The 24,697-nt window shown below is 44.2% G+C and overlaps 1 protein-coding gene across 2 annotated transcripts; it reads right to left on the bottom strand.

Moving 5' to 3' along the window:
* Positions 1–8,445: 8,445 nt before the first annotated feature.
* Positions 8,446–23,865, bottom strand: VRK3 (VRK serine/threonine kinase 3). 2 transcript variants are annotated; one of them, XM_081840507.1, is made up of 14 exons: positions 23,594–23,865; positions 21,908–22,035; positions 20,134–20,280; positions 19,667–19,813; positions 18,922–18,974; positions 17,861–17,927; positions 16,833–16,917; positions 16,168–16,270; positions 14,670–14,762; positions 14,053–14,185; positions 12,473–12,593; positions 11,654–11,712; positions 9,438–9,586; positions 8,446–8,926 (listed from the first exon to the last, which is right to left on the bottom strand). In XM_081840507.1, exons 1-13 carry the CDS (start codon positions 23,695–23,697, stop codon positions 9,438–9,440), a joined length of 1,389 nt encoding a protein of 462 aa, XP_081696633.1. In that variant the 5' UTR covers positions 23,698–23,865; the 3' UTR covers positions 8,446–8,926. The 2 variants fall into 2 exon arrangements, with proteins under 2 accessions (XP_081696633.1, XP_081696634.1); XM_081840508.1 differs by lacking the exon at positions 23,594–23,865 and adding an exon at positions 22,868–23,323.
* Between the last annotated feature and the right edge of the window lie 832 nt (positions 23,866–24,697).

Consider the following 24,697-nt stretch of genomic DNA (forward strand, 5'->3'; position numbering starts at 1 on the left):
CGGGCGCCGCCTCCCGTGACGCGCCGAGAGGGGAGGACGCTGGAGAGGGAGGTGGGTGGGGAAGGAGGGGTCAGAGGTGCGGGGGCGCAGGCTTCTCCTTCCCGTCTGCTCCGCCCCTTTGGGTTGCTCTCAACAAGGGGATCTGCCGCAGAAAAGCTCGAAGAGGCACGTCTGTAGGAGCTTTGGGGACCCCCCGCAAATACCCACCCCCAGAAGAGAAGGACTTCTTGAGCAAAGCTTGCAGAGCAACTGTTTCGCATGCAAAAGGTCGCAGGTTTAAACCCAGCTGGGTTTTGGACCCGAAGCGCCTTGTGAAAGCTGACTGGCCATCGAAATTAGTGGGTTTATTATGAAATGGGTGCCAGTGGCGTAGCGTGGGTTGTCAGCACCCGGGGCAAGGCAAGTAATTTGCGCCCCCTAACCCTGGATTTGCGCCCCCTAACCCTATCCCTAACCCTAACCCCCAGATGTTGCGCCCGGTGCGGCCGGCACCCCCTGCACCCCCCACGCTACGCCACTGATGGGTGCTTATTATACATGCATTTATTTTGTAGCGTCCTCGTCCTCGTTGGCAGGGAAAGATCTCTCCCCCGCCACACAATTTTTAATCCGGATTTACCCTTTCCCGGGGAAATTCCATGTTTAAAAAATCTGTTACCAGTGACCCACTTGTGCTTTGTGAATTATTTTATTAAGCACCAAACAGAACGGCAGCATGTGGCCTTAAGTGCAGGGAGCGGGGGACAAACACGAGCCTGCAGTCCTTAGTTGGATCCCACACCTTTATTTTTGCTTGCAATTTGCATAGGAAAGAATAAAATTCCTGACACGCGCAAAGTTGTTGAGCTTTTTGTAGGAAGACCCCCAAAAAAACCTAGTTTTAAGATTTTGGAGCTGTTTCCACTGCTTTTTCCATCACACATTGCCATACATCCGGGTTTTCACAGACATTTTGCCTATTCGGCAATTCTTCCCCCCCCCCCCCCCAAAAAAAAATTTTTTTGCACTCACAAACCTGGACATGTCAGGAATTTTCCTGACGTATGGCAAGCCTAGGAAATAAGAGTTCCATTTGCAAGAATGTAAAGTCGTTCACTCGTTCTCTTTCCTCCACCCGCAGCCAATCCTAAGAGGAGGCGGGGGAGAACTGAATTGCCCCGCTCTTGCGCTTTAAACAGCAGTTTTATATGACAGATCACTCTTTTAGTCCCTGTTAGCAGTTGTGCAGGGATGTACGGATATCCTCTGCAGGCTGTAGCAATAATATGGATAATCTAACCATATGACATGCCAGTGGAACAAAAAATCATTCGGCACCAAGCTTATTAAAATAAACTATAATCACAGATACTGGGTAATAAAGTTTTCACCTGCAATTTTTCATAGAGCGTTGAAAGATAGCTCACTAGCGCCCCTAATGGTCATCAAGACCTAGGAAGCTCCCCTATTCCATGTCGGACCATTGGTCTATGTAGCTCAGTATGGTCCACACTGACTGGCAGCAGCTCACCAGGGTTTCAGGCAGGGAGTCTCTCTCAGCTTTACCTGCAGATGCTGGAGGCGGAACCTGGGATGTTCTGCACTCAAAGCAGATGTTCCACCACTGAGCCATGGCTCTTTCTATTGCTGTTATGTAAAATACACACCTGTTTCAGAGTGAGGGGAGTTAAGGGTGGCGAAATGAAGAGACATTTCTACAATACATTTCTACACACACCTCCTTCTACCACAAGTGCATATATTTTTTAGTAACAAACACATGTTTGATCTTGTTTCAGACACACAATTCTGCCTGCATGGGAAATATGGAGAAATAGGTAGGGTTCTCATTTGATAAAAGAAAGCATGCTCAGTTAAACAAGGAGGTATCTCAGCAGAAATAAGCCTTGCTGTGTTCAAGGTGGGCTCACTACAAGGTAAGTATGTCTAGGATTGCAGCCTTATAGCACAATTCTAACTGGGTGTACTCAGAAGTAATTCCTATTGAATTCGAGAAGCTTATTCCCAGGTAAGCAGGGTTAGGATCGCAGCCTTAGTCGGTCAATGGGGGGAAACGACAGTTCTGGAGCAAAGAACATACTTTGATTTCCATAGGAAATGGCATTCCCTCCTTGGAGTATGAAAATGGGGGTGGGCACGCAATGGCAGATTAGATGGGCGCAGTGGTGCAGTAAGCCCCCAACATGCACATTTAACTTGTGTGCATTCAGCTTTACACACATGGGAAATTATTATTATTATTGTAATTAAAAGGGGGTGGAACGCAGGTGGAAACAAGACTTTGGCAATTGTGTGTGTGTACAAAATCTAGATGCCATCTTTTGGGTCCCCTCTAAACCTGTGATTTATTTATTTTTTACATGGAAGATGGAATTTCTGCTATGAAAAAGGAACTGCCAAAGTGACGGAACCAGACGCTCTGCCCAATGCACTGCCGGCATATATATCACTGTGCCTCCCACTGCCAACCTGCAGGGCCAGCCTGGATGGACATCGTGCGGGATGGTACCAAAAGCCACTGACTGATCAAGGACATGCCACAGCGTTACACTTAGGGAAGTAAAGAGGCAGCCATTTCTGTCCCATCCTGTGTCTATTGCAATCAGCACTGTTTCTGTGCTACCCGTTTGGCTTCCACTAACACCTACATTGTTCACCTGGCTATCCACTATGCCAAAAACTAGCATAATTTATTACGCACCCAATTTCAATTGATGGGAACTGTGTCAAAAGCACAGCAGAGAATAATGAAATGATTTACATAATACTTTGCAGGCCAAAATGATAGCCAATACCACTCATGTTCACTTGTTTGGTTTACGTTCCTGATCTCTGACAAACATGTAAACTGTGGAAATTTCCGCTCCCGTTTCTGATGGAATTCTCCAACGTCCCTAGTTGTACTCTCTTCTCTGTCTCTCTCGCAACAGAGTTCATCCATCACACTCCATGGTGCAATGGCAGGAAATTAAAATATTTACTTGCACAAAACATTGGGTGATGCTCCCACCTGACCCACCTCTTGGCACCTGAAATCGATGAGAGAAGTTATTGTTTACTTATTAGATTTATATTTTCCCTTCCTCCCGAAGGGGCCCAGGGTGCTTAGTTTCATAACATTATTTCCCTGCCTTTGGGTATCATTTCTGTAATCGATGGCTGATTCTCAAGTTACAAGAAAAAGGTTCAAAAGCAGATGTAACACAATCTCTCCCATAGAGATAGGTGCAGGTTCTAGTTGTGTATGAATCCCACACTTCCCTCTTTGGAGATGTCATCATTCAATTCACAGGAAACATAGGAATACAGAGCCAGATCATTGGCCATCTAGCCCAGTATCATTTTCTGTGCTGACTTGTGAGTTTCAGGGTTTCAGAGAAGGAGTCTTTCTCAGCCATACCTGGAGAGGCTGGAGATTGAACCTGGGACCTTCTGGATGAAAGGCCGATGCTCTACCACCGAGTTACAGCCTTTCTTGCCCATAAACATGCAGCAGTCTTGAAGGCTGGATCACACATTTATGTCAATGTATCTATCTACACACAAACACACATTGCTCTTAAAATAAATTTATAACACTTCACTATATAGAACTATATAGAACAATGCAATACACAATTGATACTAAGGTGACAATTGATGCAATCCTGTGCCTACTTACTTGAACTCAATGGGACCTACTTTTGACCCTACACATCTAGGATTGCACAGGGTACGCAAATGTCAAGAAGGTGAACAATAACAATCCATCAATACGTAACTAAATAATTTAAAATGCTAATCCCATAAGAAAACAATCGTTCCTAGATGCCTTGAACAACAGCTTTTTGTCCATGTGTGTGTGTGTGTGTGTGTGTGTGTGTGTGTATTTACCACCACTCTTTGCAGATAGTGAAAACCTGTTCACAATGGCCTCAGGCTGGAGGGGAGTTGTATATATAAATAACCCTATCATTTCCTTAGTTTATTCATATGAGGCATCTAGAAGTGTGTGCTCTGCAGAGGTTTGGGAAACTCAGTCATATAATGAATGCAAGTGGGACTCCCAACAAAATATTGCAGTGTAGGAGACTCCCAGACCCTCCAAGTGTCCCTATTTTCCAGGGACAGTCCCAGATTTGCAGAAGTCATCCTGTTTTCTGATTTGATCCTGGAATGTCCTGCTTTTCCATAGGACGTCTCTATTTTCATCAGAGAAATGTTGAATGGGTATGGAGTTATACGAGCATCCTGGCTGAGAGGGCATTTGAATCCTGGTCTCCGAGGTCCTAGTCTGACACTGTAAACCATTGTGCCATACTGACACTCTTTTTTGTACCTTCTGCAAACCTCAGGGTTCTCCCAAGCATGCCAATGCCTCCCCCATCTTAGCTGCTGTTTTGGCAACAAACCAAAACCGTGTAAGTTTATTTTTCGAGGGAGTTTCAATGAAACTTTACAGTTGCAATGCCAGCAACGGGCAGAAGATGGTGATGTGATGTCACAAATCTAAATAGAATTGGCAAGAATTTCCCACACATTAAAACATAATGATAGTGGGTTTATTTGTTTGTTTTTAATAAAAACACACACACCGATGTTTAGCCTATCGGGATTTTTACATACCAGTTATACAAGCAGCATCCATGACTCCTAAAACATGGTTCCTATTACGACTCATAATTTGACAGGTGTGGTTTAGGCACTTTGCACACTGGACCAGAAACTGTGTGTAATATTCTGCAAGGAATACTGACAACATTCTACTCCTCTTCTACCCATCTTGTATTCAGTAGTGATCATTAGTTTTCAGCCATGTTCTTCATCATGTTTTGAGTTGGAAGAAGTACTAGTTCCTTGGGACAGATACAGAATAAGAACGCTATCCTCTATCGTCATCAGTCTTCCATGGGAATTTCTTGCTCAGTCTGCTTCCTGTGGTTAAGTGAGGCTTTAGAGGTTTGCCCTGCATCAGATTATGTCTTACTCATCTGCCAGTTGGAAGTAGGGCTTCCTTTCTCACATTTGCCCATTCCTTCCCTACACTGATAAGATTATTCTGCTTTTCCTGCTGGCTGACTTACCAACACTCTGAATTTCCCTGAAGAAGGCAGCGTGGATAACACTTGCCTTAAATCTGTCCATAGGGTTTGAACAAAACACACCACCACCATCATAAAAAGAAACCTCCAGTTGGAAAGCAAGCAAAACAACTCAATTATGTTGTTCTTCCCCAATAAGCCGCTGCAGGAGCCCGTCTCGTTGCCTGGAGACACGCCTCAAGAGACTGGCTTGGAACCAATAGAATAGTAAGCACTCATGTAAAACAAAACAGGCTGTTCTTCAGAGCTACATGCAGAGAGGCTGTGCTGGCTAAACAGGGTCTAACACAGGCATGCCCAAAGTCTGTTTCAGGGCCTAATCCGGCCCACCGGTTGATTTATCGGTAATCTGGGCCCCCGCGGCACTATATGTCCTGTGGTAAAAGCCTTCAAAAAGCTCAACAACTTTGGTCAGCCCTCACGCATGTGCACTTCTTCAAATCTGGCCCTCTTTGAAAAAAGTTTGGGCACCCCTGGTCTAACAGGACAAAATTCGACATTCTCATCCCAATAAAAGACAGGTCTTGGGCTATGTTAACAAAAAGCAAAGCAAAACGAGCAACAAAACCAAGATGTTCTTGGGCCTGAGAACAGAAAAAAGTGGCAAGTTGGTTCTCTAGATGATGGGGATGTGAATGATATCAAAATGGCAACACACTCTTGGGTGCATCGTTCCTTCTATTACCAGTGTTCAGGTGTGAGTGCCAATCTTTATATAGCCAAAGCAGGACCATACACACACAAGAGGAAAGATAGCAGCAGCTTTGCAGAAGTACAAAAAAACCATTTAAGGAAAAACCCAAGGGGGACCCTACCCGCTGTAGTCTCTCTCCCACCCCTGCTCTGCAAAAACAACCACCACCCAGCCCATTGAGGACTGGGTATGCTCAGTGATCACAGAAAGCTGACTGACTGCTGGCGGGGGCAGGAGAACAGAAAACTGTTGGGAGGGGAAATGGAATGGAATGTGCTGGAATAGGGCATGGCTGGCTGACATGATCAGTGAACAGTAGAACTTCACCCTGCAGCATTTTGTTACAGGTCCCACCTTACAAAGTCTGAAGGAGATATAGTACTGCAATATAAATTACATTCAACTGCTCTGTTATAATAGTGGATTTCAGCACTTCATAAAGATTAATCTATGTCCTCCTATTTAACAAATACTTTCACCATTACCTCTCACTGCATTTCAATTTGTCGCTTGTCACCCTTTGTCCCCGGGGTGTTCTTTGCATTATACAAGACAGGGAGACAGACGCACAGACACACACACAACCCACTGCTCCCTACAAGTAGTGCACATACAGAGATGGGGGGAAAGAGGAAGAGGTTTGAACACCAGAGTAGGGTGCTGTTTGTTTTGTTCATGGTTTTTTTACAGGAGAACAGGAGGAGGAACAGAAGGAGGAAAGGGGCTCCAGAAGTCCAGACTAGTAAGGAGCCAACTCTGACCAGCCTTCTTAAGCAACCTACCAGATTTGCTGTTTAATCTTTTTTTTTTTATTGCCAGCCTGCTCTCTTGATAGTTGCTGCTGCTGGAGGAAAGGGAAACCGGAGGCGGAGTAAACGCTGCACACGGTTTCTCCATCTTTTCAGCCACAAGTTGTAATTCCCAGCTGGCATGGAGGAGCTTAGGTGGAGTTAGCAAGGGCTGCACAGGAGGCCCCCCCAGCTTTTCCAATACTGTGCTTGATTCACGATAAATTGTCTTTTTTTATGGTTATCACGATTTTCTCTAAATATTGGTTTTAAACAATATATTGATATCTTGCACAGGCCTTCTCCTCACCCCAATAGTATGAAGGATAAGAGAAACACACAACAATTGTTGCATGAATTTTCTTGAGTTTTTCAGAATCAAAGCTGGAACTGAAGTCCTAACCAGGGATGCTGCCCATCATGAATAACAGATGAAATGAGTTGCTCCTGGAATGTCCTGGCTATATCTTAGGGGGAAAAATATCCTCACTTATTCTGAAAGAACCACTGTTGGGCCCTTTCCACATCCTTGCAGGGTGCTTCTGGGTGAAGAAAGATCTAGGATCTTTTAAACTGTGCAGCTAGTTTGGAAGTATCCTCACCACTTTCAGTACAAACTTTTTCATCTCCCCCCCCCCAAAAAAAAGCTCTGGGAGGGGGTGAAAATCAGCTTTGCGAGTCTGCAGTGTGATCCAATTTAAAACAAGTAAAACTGGCTGTGTGGAGGCCCTAGTGGCTTGCGCCCAGGATCTCAGCAACACACCACTCCCTCCTATAGCCTCAACAATATCAATATATATATATATATATATATATATATATATAGCCAATCCATAGTGGCACCTCCGGATGCTGCACCCCCCTGCAATCCCTACACAGATCTGGCTGACACAAGCCACAAAACCACAGCTCGCCCCTATACACGAAGCCACGCCAGAGCACAACTAAGTACAGTACAGCCATCTTCTCAGGAAAACTCTTCACAAAGTTCAAGAGGTCAAGACACAAAGACTTTAACAACTAATCCACACCTAATGACCCACCTAAGTGGTACTCAGGATATCACTCAAGAAATCACTCAAGATATCTCTCAAGTAATTAAGGAACAAAAGAAGAAAAGGCACACTAGCCTGGGAACTTCCTCTCTGCCCAGAACATTGGAGGCTATACACCACACCCCCTCTACAGTATTTATAGGAACTCAAACACTGAGATCCTGCTCTGTTCCAGTAACAAGAAGCCGAAAGCATCAGCCTGAAGATGACGAGTGAGACCTCGTCGAAACGTCGCCTAGACACCCCAACTTTTACACGGGAAGACACCCGAGGACACCAAAACCTGCATTCCTGTACCCGTGAAAATCTACGAAAGCATATATATATATATATATACACGTGGTTTTGCTGTTTTTAATAAATAAATAAAAAGTTGACAGGCGATCAAGTGTGCCTTTTTAAATTAAACAATAAAAAGTCAGAAAGCTGGCCTGGTGCATGAGTGGGAAGGCAAGACTGATAGCTGAAGCATCATTCAGCTGGCTGGTGGTATGTCTGTTATGTAAATTGTGAATCCAGGCCTATGTATTGAGCTAAAAACCTGCTGTGCCTGCTCTTCAAATATTACGCTGTTTCTGCACACCAGAGAGGGAGGAAAAGGCTGCTTCTGTTCTAGGAAGCAGAACACAGGGCCATTAAAAAGTCCCTTACATAATTTCACTGAACACCCTCTCTCCTTGTGAATCAAAGCAGGGAAATGTGTGAACAGTAAATAAATACGATGCCAGCTCCTGAATATTTCCTGCAGAAGAACCCAATGTCGTGTGTCTTTGTTGCAATGAGCAAAACCACAAAATACCGCCCATGAGCTCACCCAAGATAGCTGATTACAAGATCAACAGAATATATATCTTTATTTAATATTCTTATTAGACTTTACAATACCTTCTACCTGATAAAAGGTCTCCAAGACAGATTAGAATAAAATAAAATAAAAATACTATTAAAGACAATGAATGTAAGATTGCAGTTTTCCCTCCTTTCAAAACAAAACCAAAGCAGCCATCACTATTTACAAGGTAAAACACATGAAAAACAAATTGGGGGATTACTGTTTTAAAATACTGCTCAAGCAGTTGTCTATAAAATAGGGATATGGGATTTACGATAACCAGAATTCAGTGCTGTGCAGCAGGATAGGTTTGATTCTATATAAGGTCACAACAAGGTCCTAACAAACAGCTGCAAGAAATTCCACTTCCCTCCACTTTCCCTTTGTGAAAAAATAAGGGAAATTGTGCTCCCAGCCGTTCCAGGATATTCCAGTGGGGTTGACTCTCTCTACCATCTTCTCTGTGTTTCCCAGATCTGCAAAGCACAATAGGACTTGTTACTCTTGCTATGCTGCAATTTGTTACTTCAATGTTTACCTCCTATGTTACTGGAAGCCTAAATAAAGCCTAAATACAAGCTACCAGATGACAAAGGTTTGTATCTGTTATCAGATACGGCCATGCAGAGTACAACATTTGCCTAAAGCCAGCTCACAACTTAGCATGACAACAAAGACGTCTGCTACAGGGCAGTAAGACAGCACACTCTCTATAGCTACTCCAATGGAAAAGTCATCTGTTGACATTGGTAGGGAAAATATAACAATCGATATATTAACTTGCAGATCTAGCTTTTCATCTAAAAGCTGTCAAGGTTGCATCTCTGTAGCAAAGGGCCAACTCTAAAAACTTTGTAGAACACCCAGACCACAAAACAAGGTGTTTGTACCCAACACACAGGTTTGCCGCTGCCATGTCTAGTTGCGACCTGTGTTTTCTCAGAGAGGTGAAAGCTGAAGAGAATGCAACCAGTATTAGCACATTACCTAGGGTACCACCTTGAGATCCACTGAGTCATAGGCAGATGTTCTCATCAGCTCAAGAGGCCTCCTCAGAACAGTGCGTAGCTCTTCATAGTCTGGCTTCTCTTCATATTTCAGGTACATCACTTGCAGCAGGTAGCTCTTCAGGGCTTCTAGAAAAGGTCAACATGGTTGTCAAATGAGACTAGCCGGCTCCTACAAAGCAGTCATTCCAGTATTCCCACATGTTGTTGACCCAGATGGCATCTGAAAATGTGGCTGACTTGGCTCGGCTGTGGGCTCAATACCCTTCATGGAAACCACGTTGCAACCATAGTGAGCTCATAACGAAACCACAAGCATCAAAGAGAGCAAGCTAGATGTGTTATTTATGTGCTCACAATAGTTTTATCCTGGCATTCTATGTAAACCAGTTCAAGGCACTCTAGCAAAAATTTTAAATTATCAAATTTAAAAAATCACCAAATTACAGTAAAGCAACTTTACGGTATGGTTCAAACCAGATGGAACACACGGGTAGTAAAAACCTACTTCTAGAGAGCGCCTAAAAACACTCGCTGGAAACGAAAGGCCTTACCTGTCTGTAAAAAGACAAGCAGCCACAGGGCTAGAGGAAGATCACTTTAGAAGATCATTTTAAAGGTGATCTGACATTATCTGACATCCCACATTATCTGACAGCAGAGCTGGAGAAACAGCACAGGTCGCCTGGCTCCCAGCCCCTTTGATAGGTCCATCAGAACCTAGGTCTTCAACCTGTGGGTTGGGATTGTGTGTGGTCTAGAACACTCTCTTCTGATGTGACACTCATTTTATCAATTTTCATGGGTGCAAAGTGGCAGAAGAAAGGCAAGAGCCTTTTTCAGTAAGAAAGGCTTTTCTGGCCAGCTGTATGCCCTACTTTCCTATAGCTGTGCCTGAGGCGTGGAAGCACTCTATGGAGCAAGGAAACTATTTCACTTTCCAGTCTGTTTCTATGGCTTTCTAGACTTCGTTCAGGATGGAAGTATGCTGGGGACTAGGAACACAGAAGTGTCTTCTGCAGAACAGAAACAGAAAAAATCTACCCCACCACATGCAAACATACACACACAGAGCTCCCCACATTGTCCTTCCCTTATAAGCTCACTAGAACACACGCTAAAAAGCAATTTGTGTGAGGGTGTATCATGAGTATAAATATTGTTCACTGTGGACACACTGAAATTAAGATCTGAGCTGCAGAAACAATTCCATGAGCTGTCTTGGGATACAACCTTAAAAGTTAAATTGGATTTCAGTTAGTAAAAACAACAACACCAGAATTGGCAAGTGAAGCAGTCATCCCTGCCATTTGGTACCACCTAACTTTATGAGCAGGCTTCTCAGCAATTGTGACCCTCAAAACAGTTTAGCGGCACAAAATTAATTGTAAGCCTTTCTGATGTCACCTTTCAATATAATGAAATCTAGAACAACACTCAGGTGTCCCAATGAAATTGTGAGTCTTTTTTAAAGAAACAAAAATCACTGGCTTTCAATAGCTTCTCAGCTTTTGGGCTAAGAACAAGTGTAGAAATCACTGGCTTTCATTTAGTAGCAGTGCTAAGATAGCACTGCATTAAGTATAAATCAAAAGTAAATATATGAAAGTGGGCCCCATGGTTCAGGGTCAGAGGTGGGTCTCGAATCTGGACCAGTTGAAGGCCACTGCACTAGAGCATATTGCCAAATAAACCATTACAGGGACATTGCAGGGGCACTGATGTTGGAAAGTGTCAAGAGAAAGAACGCAGCAGGAGTAGAAATCTTGGTGCATATCACATTGGCTATTTCTTTATGCAAGGAAATACAATCCCTCAGTGTTGCTATCAGACCAAGCCAGTTAAAACTTCTAAACTGGTCTCACTCAAGTCATTACCCCCTGTACAGGGAAGCTTTCATCTCACAGGAAAAGCAACTGCTGGACTGTCTCAGTAAGAGCTTTGAGAGGCTGTCTATTTGCTTTGTGTGAGGAGACAAAAAAAAGGCACACACTAGAACAAGTCATATTTAGGACAGCTTTGATGGCTAAGGAGAATTAAGAGAAAATGAAAGTGAATATGGGGACCTGTTTACCAAAATCATAACAAGTAAATAATAATAATAAAATAATAATAAAAGGAAGAAAATGAGACATCACAACATACACCACATGGTGTCCCTAAAAGAAAGCTGGGATGCAAATGTGAAGCTCGTACCTGGATTTGATTTCCAGTCAAAGGAGAGACTTGGAGACTTGATAACATCTGCTTTGTACCTACAACAGAAAAATTGGTGAGCCCCTCAAAGAAGAGGTAGAGAAAAATAAGGCTGAGTTGATAATTTTAAAAAGACACCCTTATTCTCTCCTACTCAAAATGCCCCAAATACAGATGCACAAGCTAGGGCCCATCTTGTAGGTTGGGTAAATGTGATATTTGTCCCACACTGTGCACTGCAAGTGACACAATAGTTGTCAAGCAGTTAGTTACCAGACTCTGCTGCTGCCTTCAACCACGGGTGTCAGCCAATCTAGAAAACAATGAAGCTTGATGGCAGTTTCAAGGAACAATATGTGTTCTCTAACTACTGTATTTACTCGAATGTCATGCACATCTTCTTTGGCCTAATTACGTCGTGGAAATTAGGGTGTGCATTAGATCTGATGGCGCATTAGATTAGCATAAATATGGTACTTTGGGATTGTGAAGGAGGGAGAGTATAAGACCAGCAAGGAGGCAGAGCCAAGCACCAGTATACCAAGTGAGGGAACTCACAACGGCTAGTCTTGATGACTGTTGCAACTGACCAAGGGAAACCTATACTAATACTAGTTTGAAAGCCCTAGCACAAGGAATGGGGAATCTATAGCCTTCCAGATGCTGCCGGGGGCCCAGCAAGCATGGCTAACAATCAGGAGGGATGGCAGTTGTATCTAGCAGCTTTCAGCTATCTACTACAAGTTTTCTTTTTCACATAACAAGGACAGAGAGGTGGTCATGATGAAACCCGGGACATCTCCCATGCACAGCGCACACCTTTCCTTCTTCTGCATGACCACACAGGGACAGTCAAGGTCCTCAGACCAGGGAAGACATCTGCACAGCCACTTCACTAGACAGTAACCCAGAGACTCAAGATCACTACGGCGAGATGGAGCTAACAGGATAGAAAAAGAAAGCATATCCAAGTATGGAACATCAATAGCACAGTACAGAAATTGGGGTACAGCTTTATAATCACAGTGGCTCACATGGACCGCAGTCACGTCTTGGGTAAATCACTGCCTTATCATGTGCTTCAATTTTCCACTATTTATTTCAGGGTTTTACTTGCCTTAAGGTCTCCAGGCAATTAATAAAATCTTACAACACCTCCAAAAGACAGGCTGTAACTAAGATGATCTCTCTGCATCTCCTTTGCTCTGTGAAAAATACCAATCAAGCAACTGAATGACGACATTTATTTGCATATTACCTAAATATAGAATCCTTTTTGCAATAGGAAGTAGGAAAATCACACCCACACCAAAGCACATTTAAAGCACATTTCTTCCCCAAAATGATCACAGGAACTGTAGTTTCTTAAGGGTGTTGGGAATTGTAGCTCTGCGAGGGATAAACTACTGTTCCCAGGATTATGTGGAAGAAGCTATGTGCTTTAAATATGGTTTAATGTATGGTGTGGATGTGACTGAAGTGCAAGAAAAGTCAAAGTTTTAAAAATACATGAGCTGCCTCTTGCTGTTAGAACATAAAGCCAACTTCAACATTTCCTTTTTCCTCATGCACAAAAAACAAAATAGCCTCAAAAATTAAATATGCTAGCCTACAACCCAGCCAACTAGAATTAGTCCTTAGTGATTAATCACTGAGAGCATGTAGACATAGGGAAAAGTAAGATATTGACTGCCAAGAGCAGCCTCTCCCAATATGTTGCCTTCCAAATACTTCTGTGCTACAACTTGCACAATTCCTGACCATGAGCCATTCTGGTTGGGGCTAAAGGGAAGTGAAGTCCAAAACATCTGGAGGGTACCAGGCTGGGGAAGGTTGGCCTAGAGGAAGCACAAAAGCATGGAGATACAGTGACCTCTTCAAGTGCACAACAAGTTAATGCCACTTTTGGATTGTTGCCGTGCAGTTAAAACTTACTTGGAGGCCGTGTGTAACAACCCCCTCCCCCCCCAAAAAACCTGGGCATTTTGTGATAAGGAAAGTGACATGAAAATGCACTGGAAAGTGTGGAATAACGCTTGATGCAACATTGTCTAACCTTCCCGCAAACAAATCAGAATGAAAGTTCAATAAAAAGCCAGTGTTGCTGAACCCTCTCCATAAGCAAAGTGTAAATGAAGCAAGATGAGTGCTCAATAAACAGGTCATCTCAAAGCTTTTGAAGAAGAGGAGAAGCTGGAGGCCAGGCAAACCGGAAAGCTTTATTCCACAGGAATAAGGTAGCACTTCTTTTGTGCAAGGGACCAACAAGTTAGTCAAAGAAGGGCCAGCTCTTGGAGAAGTATGATCAAGGGCACAGGAGAAAAGACCACAGACTGAATCAAAACAATGGCTTATACTGCCCACCCAGTCTGTTTCTACAGTGCGACATTATCACCCACCGGCTCCTTTGTGGCTATCAATGCTGATGAACTCTATGGTGCCCTCGTGGGGTGTCCTGCTGCCTTCGCATTCAGGTACATGCTTCCCCCCAGGGCTGTACCGGAAAGCAAAGCAGTAATCTGCCAGGGTGATCTGGGGGAGGAAGAGGAGGAGGAGAGAGTGACCCAACAGCAAAAAGACAAAGATCTACCAGCCTGGCCTTGCAAAGGACCCCTTAGTATTTGCTACTCAGCAACATTTGCAATTGCCTTGTGCCCTTAAGCAACAGCCAGGAAGGCACCAAGGTCAGAATGAATGGAACCAGAAGGTGCAGTCATAAGAATCACTTCTCCCTAAGAATCACTGCTCCTTCCATGCTATGCAGTAAGAACATAAAAGGAAAGTACATGCTTCTCTCACACAACCTAGAATGAGCAATAGTCTAGGGTTTGCAGGCAAGATGAGAGGAAAAGGAAGGAACTTTTTGGACTGGCTATTCTTAGCAGGAGGGATGGAAGAGAGTCTCTTATGTCTATACTTGGGGGAGCTCTGTAGAACAAAAATTATGTTCTCCTATCCTACAGAAACACCCTTCAGCAAGGACACATTCCTTGTCTGTCCCTGCTCCATTCCTTACCGCAGCAAGGTCAGCTGGATTCACATATATGTGCTGAGCATTGATGTCCCCATGGGTATACTCATTCTCATGGAGGAACTCCAGAACATCCACCTAAAGACAAAATTGAAGGCAGAGGAAAAATGACACCTTTGGAATGCCTGCATTTCTCAGAGTTATTCCTAAACAGAGTATTTTCTGCTGGTGATGGCGCTTGGATCTTTGCCATATAGCCTCTGGAAAAGCACAGCCGAAACATTCACATAGCATAAGCCACTCTATGTCTGTTCATAGAGAACTGTACTCCTAAAATCCATAGGCACAGAGCTGATCATGCCACATAGTGCGAAGAGAAGTTCTGTAAGGACTGGAGATAATTACCCAAACCCTACTGTGCAAACAACCTGAGAAAGATCCTGCACAGCACTGCACTCTAGTCATGCTAATTTGCAGTTCTGAGGACCAAGCTTAAATGTGACAGCACAGCCACATGCAACATTAAACTCACAGAGGCTTCTCCCCTGCAAAACACCTTCAGGAAGGGATTCATTTTGATTAGAGTTTACCAGATTTAACACTCTGCCTGGCAGAGTCACTGTATCTTCTGGTTCCTTCTCTCCACAACTGCAGGTGGCAACTACTCTCACAGAGCAGCAGCCTTTGCTTCATAGGGTCTGCTTCCTCCCATCTTGCCTGACCTAGGAGTCAAGCTCCTGAAGTAGGCCCTTGGCTTCAAAGCCCTCCTTCTCTGAAGAGAAGGGAGAAACATTTGAGAATAACCCGAATCTTTGAAGGAGAAACATGGTGTTGGCTATGCAGTCCAAAGCTCAACCCTGCCCAGGTACAGATGGGAGAGGAGCAAAGCAGAAAAAAGGGGCATGTGGGTAGTGAATGAGCAGGCAGAACTGGAAAATGGGTGGGGACTCTCTCTCCATTCTGATGCTGGGTGCGTGGCAGGGAGGAGGAGATAACTGAGGCTAATATTAATGGTTCCATCTACCGGACCAAGAGGGAGAAGTAAAACCTTCCTCCTCTAAAGGAGAAGGGTGGGCTGTTGTGCAAGATTCTTTTCCTGTCATCCAGTTGTTTGCAGCTCCCCTCATCAGTTTCCAGAACTTTTCTCATCTTGGAAGCACTGGCTTAGAACTCTGCAGGGCACTTGGTAGGGAAGAAAGTATGAGGGGTAAATGAATTGGGTGGGAAAGGGTTAAGCATCATCTGCTGCGCCACTTCTGACGCAAATCTCATCCTTGCAAGGCCACTTTGCAAGAATGGGGGAGGGGGGCAACTGTCAGATTTAAATACAGCAGCACTGTATTATTTCTACTTAAAAGCATAGCTTTGATCAAGGATGAAAGGAATGAAACTACTCTCCAGGTTATTCTTGTTGAAGCATGGCAATCACCCATAATTCCCTGGGCCCAAAGCTGGCCTGCAGTGGCAAAAAAAGCCTCCGTTTTACAAAGAGACTTTTTGAGAAGATTCCTTTTCATCCATTCTCCTTTTGGGCGTTTCATACCAGTCTGACTGCAAGCTGCAAGGCTGCTTTCTCCGTCATCTTGTTTGCACAGTCATCCAGGATGGACTGAAGGGAGCGGCCCAGATAAGAGAAGACCAGGAACCTGCCAGTCAAAAGAGATAACACCGCAGCATGTGAACTGTGCTATTTGTTAGAGGTTTGCATCCACTATTGTCAGACCTCTAGTACCCACCCCTCCATCTGTATATAAACTAACTCCTCTTCAGATCTGTGGACAACAAGAACTACCAGTAATCAGGATCTGTAATGGGAGAAATTCAATTTCTTTCAGCTCACCTTACTGCAGCACTACGACCATGACCACACTCCCTAAGCTAGCATATTCAAAATGCAATACTACCAGAGATCTTAAGTAGAAGAATTCAAAGCAGGAGGTAGACTGACAAAGAAAGTCAAAAGCACAAAAAAGAGGTTCCGGAAGTAAAATCATAAAATCAATGTCTAATTTGCTCTTCTGGGAAAATAGAATAGCAACTGAATAAAGAAAACGGGTTCAGCACCAGAACAAAAGCGAGCCAAAGGGATTGTGAGAAAACAGCAACATTGATGGTGAAAGTAAGGTGAGATAGCATAGCACAGAGGAAGGATTTGGGCAGTGGAGGGAAGGATGGCTCGCAGGAGTTCCCATGGCAAAGCTTCCTAACCTGTAGTTACTATTGTGGAGGCCAAAACCAACGCAATTAGGGATCCCCAGCAGTGGTACTGAATGCTGTTTCTTCCACTTCTCCACTACAAAGAGAGACAGAGAGAACATTGGTCTTACTTCTGTTAAGTGATTTCCTTGTCCATGTTGCCTCCTTCCACTCACTCCAGAGGTCAGGACTATGTTAATCAGGATTGTGTTATGCACAGTGTGGAAGAGAGCGCCACTCCCCATTTCAAGACAAAGCTAGTTCCAGTGCTATTTTTCTAGAAAAAAGAGGCAGAATTCACCATGAACATCTCCCTTGTTCTCTCATAATGGCAACAGCCCTCCCCTGAGAGGTGCAGGAACTGAGTTTCAGAAAATTCAGACTGAAAAAAAGCCCTGACTAGTTTCTAGAATCAGCCTACTAAGGCTTAATAATAGCAGAGGGAGAACAAGAGAGAAAGACAGTAACAGGAAGATTAAGGGATTTCTGTAATAAAACATCACACGTCTTTTTTGGGGGGAGGGGGTTCATCTCCATCCATCAGGACCACCACTCCTAATACTAGGGCTGATTACAAGCTATCCCACCATTTGACTGGACTTAACCGTCCAGGGGTCCTTTACCTTTACTTTTTATAAAAACAACAACAGAGAGACTCCAAGAACTCACTGGTGAACCCTGTGTCCCTCTCCTGAGACACAGTCTCCATCTACACTATAAGTTTAAAGTAATACCGGTGTCATGCCACTTTAAACTGTCATGGCTTCCACCAAAGTTTGTTAAGGGTGCTGAGAACTGTTAGGAGGCCCCCTTTCCTTTCACAGAGCTGCAGTTCCTAGCTCCCTGGGGAGAAGGATTGGCTGTAAAACCACTCTGGAAATTGTAGCTTTGTGAGAGGAATAGGGGTCTCCTAATAACTTTCAGCAACCTTAAAAAAAAAACTACAGTTCCCCAGACTCTTTGTGGAAAGCCATGACTACTTAAAGTGGTACTATACTGCTTTAAACATATAGCCACTATAATGACTCATCAATTCCTACCTGTGGCTTTCTTAGCAGCTCGCTGCATGAAGTTCTGTTCATTGAAGAGCCGTCCATCTTTGCAATCCTGAGAAGGGAGAGAAACTGGCACCGATATTCTTTTTATTGCCTCACTGCACTTCCCCACCCTGCACTTTAATTACCATGTTAAAGCGATCCTCTTTACATAGCTTCTCTAACACTCAATAGACTTCACAAAGGCAAGTAAAGAATTCCATTTCCACTTTACAAATGGGAGAAATCAGAGAGGAGCAGATGTAGTAAGTTAGACCAGAATACAACCAGGAATGTCATCTCAATGAACCACAGTGCAATTATAATACAACCCACATGTGACAAGCATTAGGAATAGAATTTGGGTTGTATTCAATGCTAGTCCTACTGAGAGTAGACACACTGAAATCTATAGACATAGCCCATCAATTTCATTGATCCACTCAGAGGAGAACTTGGATACAACCCTGTGTGTTTTTCTTTTGTGTATGAGTGGTGATTTGCTTATTTTTTAAAGAAAGTTGTCAATCCTTATAGATAGGAAAATATAAAAATGTTAAGGCTCTGATGGTCACAGAATGAAGCTACTATGCCTTACACACAGCTCCTACCACTTCAACCATCGGGAGATAGCTAATGTTAGCAAAACTCAGAGAAGACACATTGAAACCAATCTACTCATTAATTTCAATGGCTCTAGTTTGAGCATGACCAATGTTGGGCATCACCTAGCACCCAGTATCCTACTTCTATTGCCATTCTAGGCTTAGCAGCCTCTCTCTGTTCCTTGCCTTTTACTAGTCCTGTTCTTGAGAAAAGACTGTGAACTCTTCTTGTAAAGCACAAGAGAGTCTGGGTGCTCTGACCTGCTTCCTCTATGTATAATTTCATACTTCAAGTCCTTCTTTGTGTCACTGATTATTGGAACTATTTGGAAGAGACAAACTCCAAGTCCTCCTGCTGTGTTTGCCTTGTTGTACCTTTGACCTACATCTTGCCAAGCTCAGATCCCAGTTCCAGCACATAGAATGATCTAGGATACACCTAACAGAGAGAGCTGAACTCACAAGTTTGAGGGAGTATTTCAGCTGGGAACGGCAAGCTTCAGACGCACACATTGCTGTGAAAGGATGGAATAAATTAAGGTTAATAGGTAACCCAGGAGATCTGCACCTACAATATGAAGACCAGCAGGTTAACTTTATTTCACTCTTGTTATATGGATACAGTACCACCTCGGAAACAATAGGTATCAGAACACTTAAATACACTGAGCAAGGAGCAGATCTGGACAGCAAAGCCAACACTGCACCCTTCGGACACAACCTTTGTATGACCACTGCAACCACAGCAAAGGATTCTAGGAAATGGTTAGCACAAATCAGAGATAGCAGTGTCAGCAGCTCAGCATACATACAGCATTTGGCGGGGCGGGGGCGGGGGAACGACACACAACTTGTTGAGCTACGTTGACAGTTAAGACAATGAATGACAGATTATGAAGATATGGTTATGACAGACTTACAGTTTTAGAAACCAGGAAAAGACCATTAAATAAAATGGGATATAGATTTTATTTGCTGAAAACTTACAACTAGGCAGTTATAGTCAGTGTTTTATTTTTGCTGTTTTTCTGCCACTCATTTTTTTGTTGTTCCTGCAGCCAGTTGATTTGATTTGATTTATCTATAGGAGCAGATATAGCCCTTTAAAAAAAACACCTTAAGGGCAGATTTTCCTTAATAAAGTGGGACACAGAAGAGGTGGTTGCATTCTCTCCAGAATCTAATACCATGCAAGCACATATTGTACCTTCATACATCAGTCCATAGTCACCCTCGCCCAGAAGTTTCCCAAGCTTCCATTGCTTGTTGTTCAGGTCTGTTAGGATCTCACCCTCTGGGAGAGGTCTCACAGTGGCACTCCTGTCTTTCCTGGGAGATCGGTAGCTGGGCTTTGCTTTACAAGAGAGACACAAGTATTTCTTACTTAGATTTGTAGCCCACTGTGCTAGGAATTCAGAGTGGGGACTCACTCTGCCCCCAATATTGCTCCCTTTGCCCTCAGTATTGGGATGTGTAAACTAGGAAAACTAGTTTTGGGGGCAAATTTCATGAAAATGGTTAGCGTTGTTATAGCAATGGGTTTTAAATAAGAAAATGCAGAAAGTGAAGCACAATAGGAGTTTGTGCAAAAATTCAAAGCCAGCCAGCCAGCCAACCACCCACCCACCTGGAATCATTGCCAAATACAACCATATGCAGAGCTAAAATCCTCACCTTTTGCCTTTGGTGATTTAGTAGGTGATACAGAAGGTGACCAGCTCCATTTAACTGCAGAAGCAGCGTTTCCTTTATCTGGCAATATTTCTGCCTTTTTCTTTGCAGGAGACCTTGGCAGCTGATCTTGGTCTTCCTGGCTTAGCCCTGATAAAAGGTAGCACTGTCAGAACAACAAAGGTGTTTACAGGCAGGCCAACTGCCTTTACTCATAGATCTGCACTGGTTGCTTATTTGTTACCTGGCCAAATTCAAGGTGTTGCTACTCCTTGCTTCAATCTGCAGAATTGGTACTGTCTGGTTCAATGTTTTTATATTGCTGTAAACAGCTGTGATATATTTTTATGATACAGTGGTATATAAATAAAAAATTCCTTCAAGTAGCACCTTAGAGACCAACTAAGTTAGTTATCGGTATGAGCTTTTGTGTGCATGCACACTTCTTCAGATATGAAAGCCCATACCAGTAACTAACTTAGTTGGTCTCTAAGGTGCTACTGGAAGGAATTTTTTTATTTTGTTTCGACTATGGCAGCCCAACATGGCTACCTACCTGTAACTGGTATATAAATATTTTTTATAAATAAATAGATTTTATAAATACTGTTACAGGTACCAAATAATACCCGTTCCACACTTGTATGAAATTGGAACTCCCTGTCTATTGACATCAGACAGGCACCCGGTCTAGGGATGCCATATTTTGAAGAGCAAATTAGAGGACACATCTGCCGACTTCTGCTTTTGACTATGGATCGCTGTGATGACTCTCACAGGCAGGGCTAGCTGCATGCGGGGGGGGGGGTGCTCCAGCGACGGTAGCCTCCCAACCCCCCGGTGAGTGGCATTTGCACCCCCCCAGCAGGCAGCGCTCGCATTTTTTACAATTAAGTGGTATAGAAATTTGGCTAAATATCTTTTTACAATATTTGGGCAATATGGTATACCCACAGATATACTGCCCTGCTGCTGCTATAGTAAACCAGCTGGTCTCCTGTCACCCCATGGCGGCAGCCTGTGGGAACTGTGGGATGGCTTGGCAGCAGCAACAACCAAATCTTTAGGTCACAAACCCACACTCGCTGACCCCATCATCTTAGTTACACTGCCTCCACTTCTGATGTGTGTATATTACGGACGCAAGTTCAAACACACAGATTGGAGCTCCCCCTGGCATTGTTGCTGAGTTACCACACAGGAGACAAACTACCTGCTTGAGAAAGGGGCATGGGTGGCAGGGCAGGGAAGGCAGTCTGGCAGTGGTACTGAGCAAAGATCTGCTTAGCGCTGCGATGACTGGCCCAGCTGCCCTTAAATAAGCAAAATCTGAAAGGTGAGGGAAGGCTCCAAAAGCTGGTGCTGGGCCCTGTTTACCATTCCTGTCTACGATCCCTGAATGGTTCCGGCTCTTAACCTTCATCTCTCCAAAGCAAACAAGGACCCATGTTCATTACTGGGTGACAAAATGTCATGCTTATAACTAACTTCCCTACAACTATTTCCACTTGACAGCTGTTGGGTTAGGGGGTGGATTGGCAGACAGTGAATTCCTAACAAAATCAGGCATAATACGGAGATCAGTATCTTAGATTTAAACATCACTCACTATATGGGTTTACATCTCCTTTTTGTGCCATCCATTATCCCTGGCTAATAAATGTGCTTCATGTTAAATAGGAACAATAAGTTAGGAGGTCTAGCTGCAAAGGACTTTCAGCTGGGTCATCAGATAGGTAATGTTTGTCAGCTGCCACATTTGACTAAACATTCCTACCTTTCATTGAAGAAGTTGGAGTGATTTGCATGCCCTCTTCTTCTGCAGGAAGTCTGGCCCCACAGGAGGCACAAAAGTTAAAGGATGCCTCAACCCTCCGTCCACACTGCGGGCAAAAATTGACCATTCTAGAAAAACAGTGGGAGAGAGAAGAGGGGAGTGGGTGAACATAAATAGCTGCAAGCCTCAAAATTGGAAAGAGATATTCATAATTTGGATTTGGTTCTTGCATCAGTGAATATTTTGATAGAGTTCAATTTACTGACTATCTAAAACTCCAAAGGCAATTTATAAGAGCAAGTAATTAATCTTCATGTGGTAAAAAGGAGTGGGGAAAGCAGCAGCTAATAAAATAGGGGGCGGTGCTTTGGGCTTTTGTGTGTGTGTGTGTGAGAGAGAGAGAGAGAGAGAGAGACCAGTACCAGGTAGAAACACATGCATACCTTAAGTGCATTAGAGTAAAAATGGGAAAGACGTGCAATTAATAAAATAACTCAAGGCCCCTAAAACTTATTTAATATTCCATCTTAGTTCACATAGTTCACCTGCTCCTCATTTAATCCCTGCAACAATCCTGTAAGGCAGGTTAGGTTGAGTGAGTGCCCCAAGATCACCCAGGGAGCTTTATGGCTGAGTGGGGATTTGATCCATGCCCTAGTCTTGACACTCTAACCTTTACACCACACTTGCTCTTTAAAAACTTTTAAGGGGGTGGGGAAGCACCAAGACAGACAGTCCATGTTTTTGGAAGCTGTTTTTAATACATCCTCTCTCTCTCTTTCTCTCCTAAGCCATTTTATTTTATTTTAATTGAGGGGCAGGGTAAAGGTAGCACTGTGCGCCCAAACACATTTCACTAAGGTTCCAGTTTTGGTTTCAAAACACACATTTTAAAGGGGCAACAAAACACAGGAAGTGTGCTCTTTAAAAAAGAAAAGAAACAAGAGTAACCTGGCTTACCTTCTTTTTTTTAAAGAAACACAGCAAATAAATCTTACACGTTAAGAAACGTTATGAGGTGGCCACCCTCGCCTTCGGATCCAAGTGACCCTCTTTCCTGAAGTCACTTCCCCTCCCTTGTCAGGAAGGCGGCCCTGTTTAGGGAATTTTTTTATTCGGTTGGAAGCCGCCCAGAGTGGCTGGGGAAACCCAGCCAGATGGGCGGGGTATAAATAATAATTATTATAATTATTATAACTCATAATCCTCCTCGCTGGGAGGCATTTTGAGCCACCACGAATTCTGCGAGAGAGCGCTCCTCTTCTATTTATTTGTTTCAAATAAAAACAGATCGAAAATCCCGGGGGCAGCCCCCTGCAGATCCACACCACACTCGATCTAAGACACATCCCATCGGACATCTAAAGCTCATGGCTCCCCCCTCCACCCCCCAAACGGCGCTTGGTTTAAGGGTGCTGGGAACTGTAACTCTGTTGCGTTGGGTGAAACTACAACTCCCAGGATTCTTTGTGGAAGCAATATATATGACATATGGATGTTATAGAAAACATCGCTGTCTTATTCTGGAAGGACGTTGCTACTACCGGGCTTTTCCGGCTGCAAGAAACTAACGCGGCGCCTCTCCCGCCGCATAAACAGCTTCACACAGCGGCGGCGGCGGCGGCGGCCATGCTGGGCCACACGGAGCTTCTTCGGCTCCCCGCGACTGCTCGCCTTCGTACCCACCCAGCGCCGGCCTTCGCCCGCTTGTAGGCTGGAGCAACAGCGGCAAAGGAGGCGTCTCCCTCTTCGGCCTCCGGCCTCTCGCGTCCTTTGCCAAACCTGTTCATGTCGCTTGCAGTGGGGCTCCGGTCTGCCTGGGAAGAAGGAAGCCCGTTACCTCGTCCTGCCCGGCCCGCCGACCTCACGGAAGCGCCCCCGCGAGTCTTTCTCCTGGCAGGCCGCCTCCAGCGACGCCCTCAGGCGGCTCAGCTCGCCAGCCCACAGGGACCGCTTGCAGAACCTGCCCGGCCGGTTCATACCTGTGGCGCTTAATCCCCCTTTGTTCAAATTCATCAAGCGCCACCAATCTTTCACGCGTGTTTTACTCAGTGGGGGCACCAGGAAAATAAAGCAAAATCTGGGGCTTACTGTATTTCTAGGTGGGCAAGAAATATGCTAAGATATCCAAAAGAAAAACAGTGTATATGTTGATGACAGGAGTCCAGCAAAAGGTGCGCGGGGCGGGGGGAGGGGGGAGACTTGCTTCCCGCTCTGGCACAACCCCCATAGTCTTACCCCATTTATTCTTTTATATGGGGGTCTTACTCCAAGGTAAGCACATATGGGATCGCAGCCTTCGGCCCTTTAAAACTAGCCGGAGGATTGTACGCAGAGAGGAATCCCAATTTGGAGATGTTTTTGCACTGAGGACCCTGTTAGGGATATTGTTTGAAGCGGCAGGGTTTTATCCTCTTGAAGAGAAAAACTTTAAAATTGTTAGTTGGCATCCGTCCATCTCAGGAGACGATGGAAGAGAGCGCCTTGGGGAGTCAAGCCGCTGGAGAGTTAAAGCGCCTGCTGTGGCTGTAGAGACAGATACAGGTGAGGCATGTTTTATTGCAGATGATGATGGCATCCAGTTTGCTGCTACAGGTGTGCCATGGCATTTCTTCCCTCTGTGCTCCTCAGTGGTCATTCCTCTGGTCACTGCTGTGGATACACATCAATAACTACCAGCACAAGTTTACTAGGAGGGAATGAAGTATCCTCCTCAAGGGTAGACAAGGATTCTTCAACAAAATGGCAATTCTTTATACAGACACTGCCCACAACTGTAGCACCACACAA

Source organism: Podarcis erhardii (genome assembly GCF_964252035.2).
Source record: "Podarcis erhardii genome assembly, chromosome: 14".
Lineage (NCBI taxonomy): Eukaryota > Metazoa > Chordata > Lepidosauria > Squamata > Lacertidae > Podarcis > Podarcis erhardii.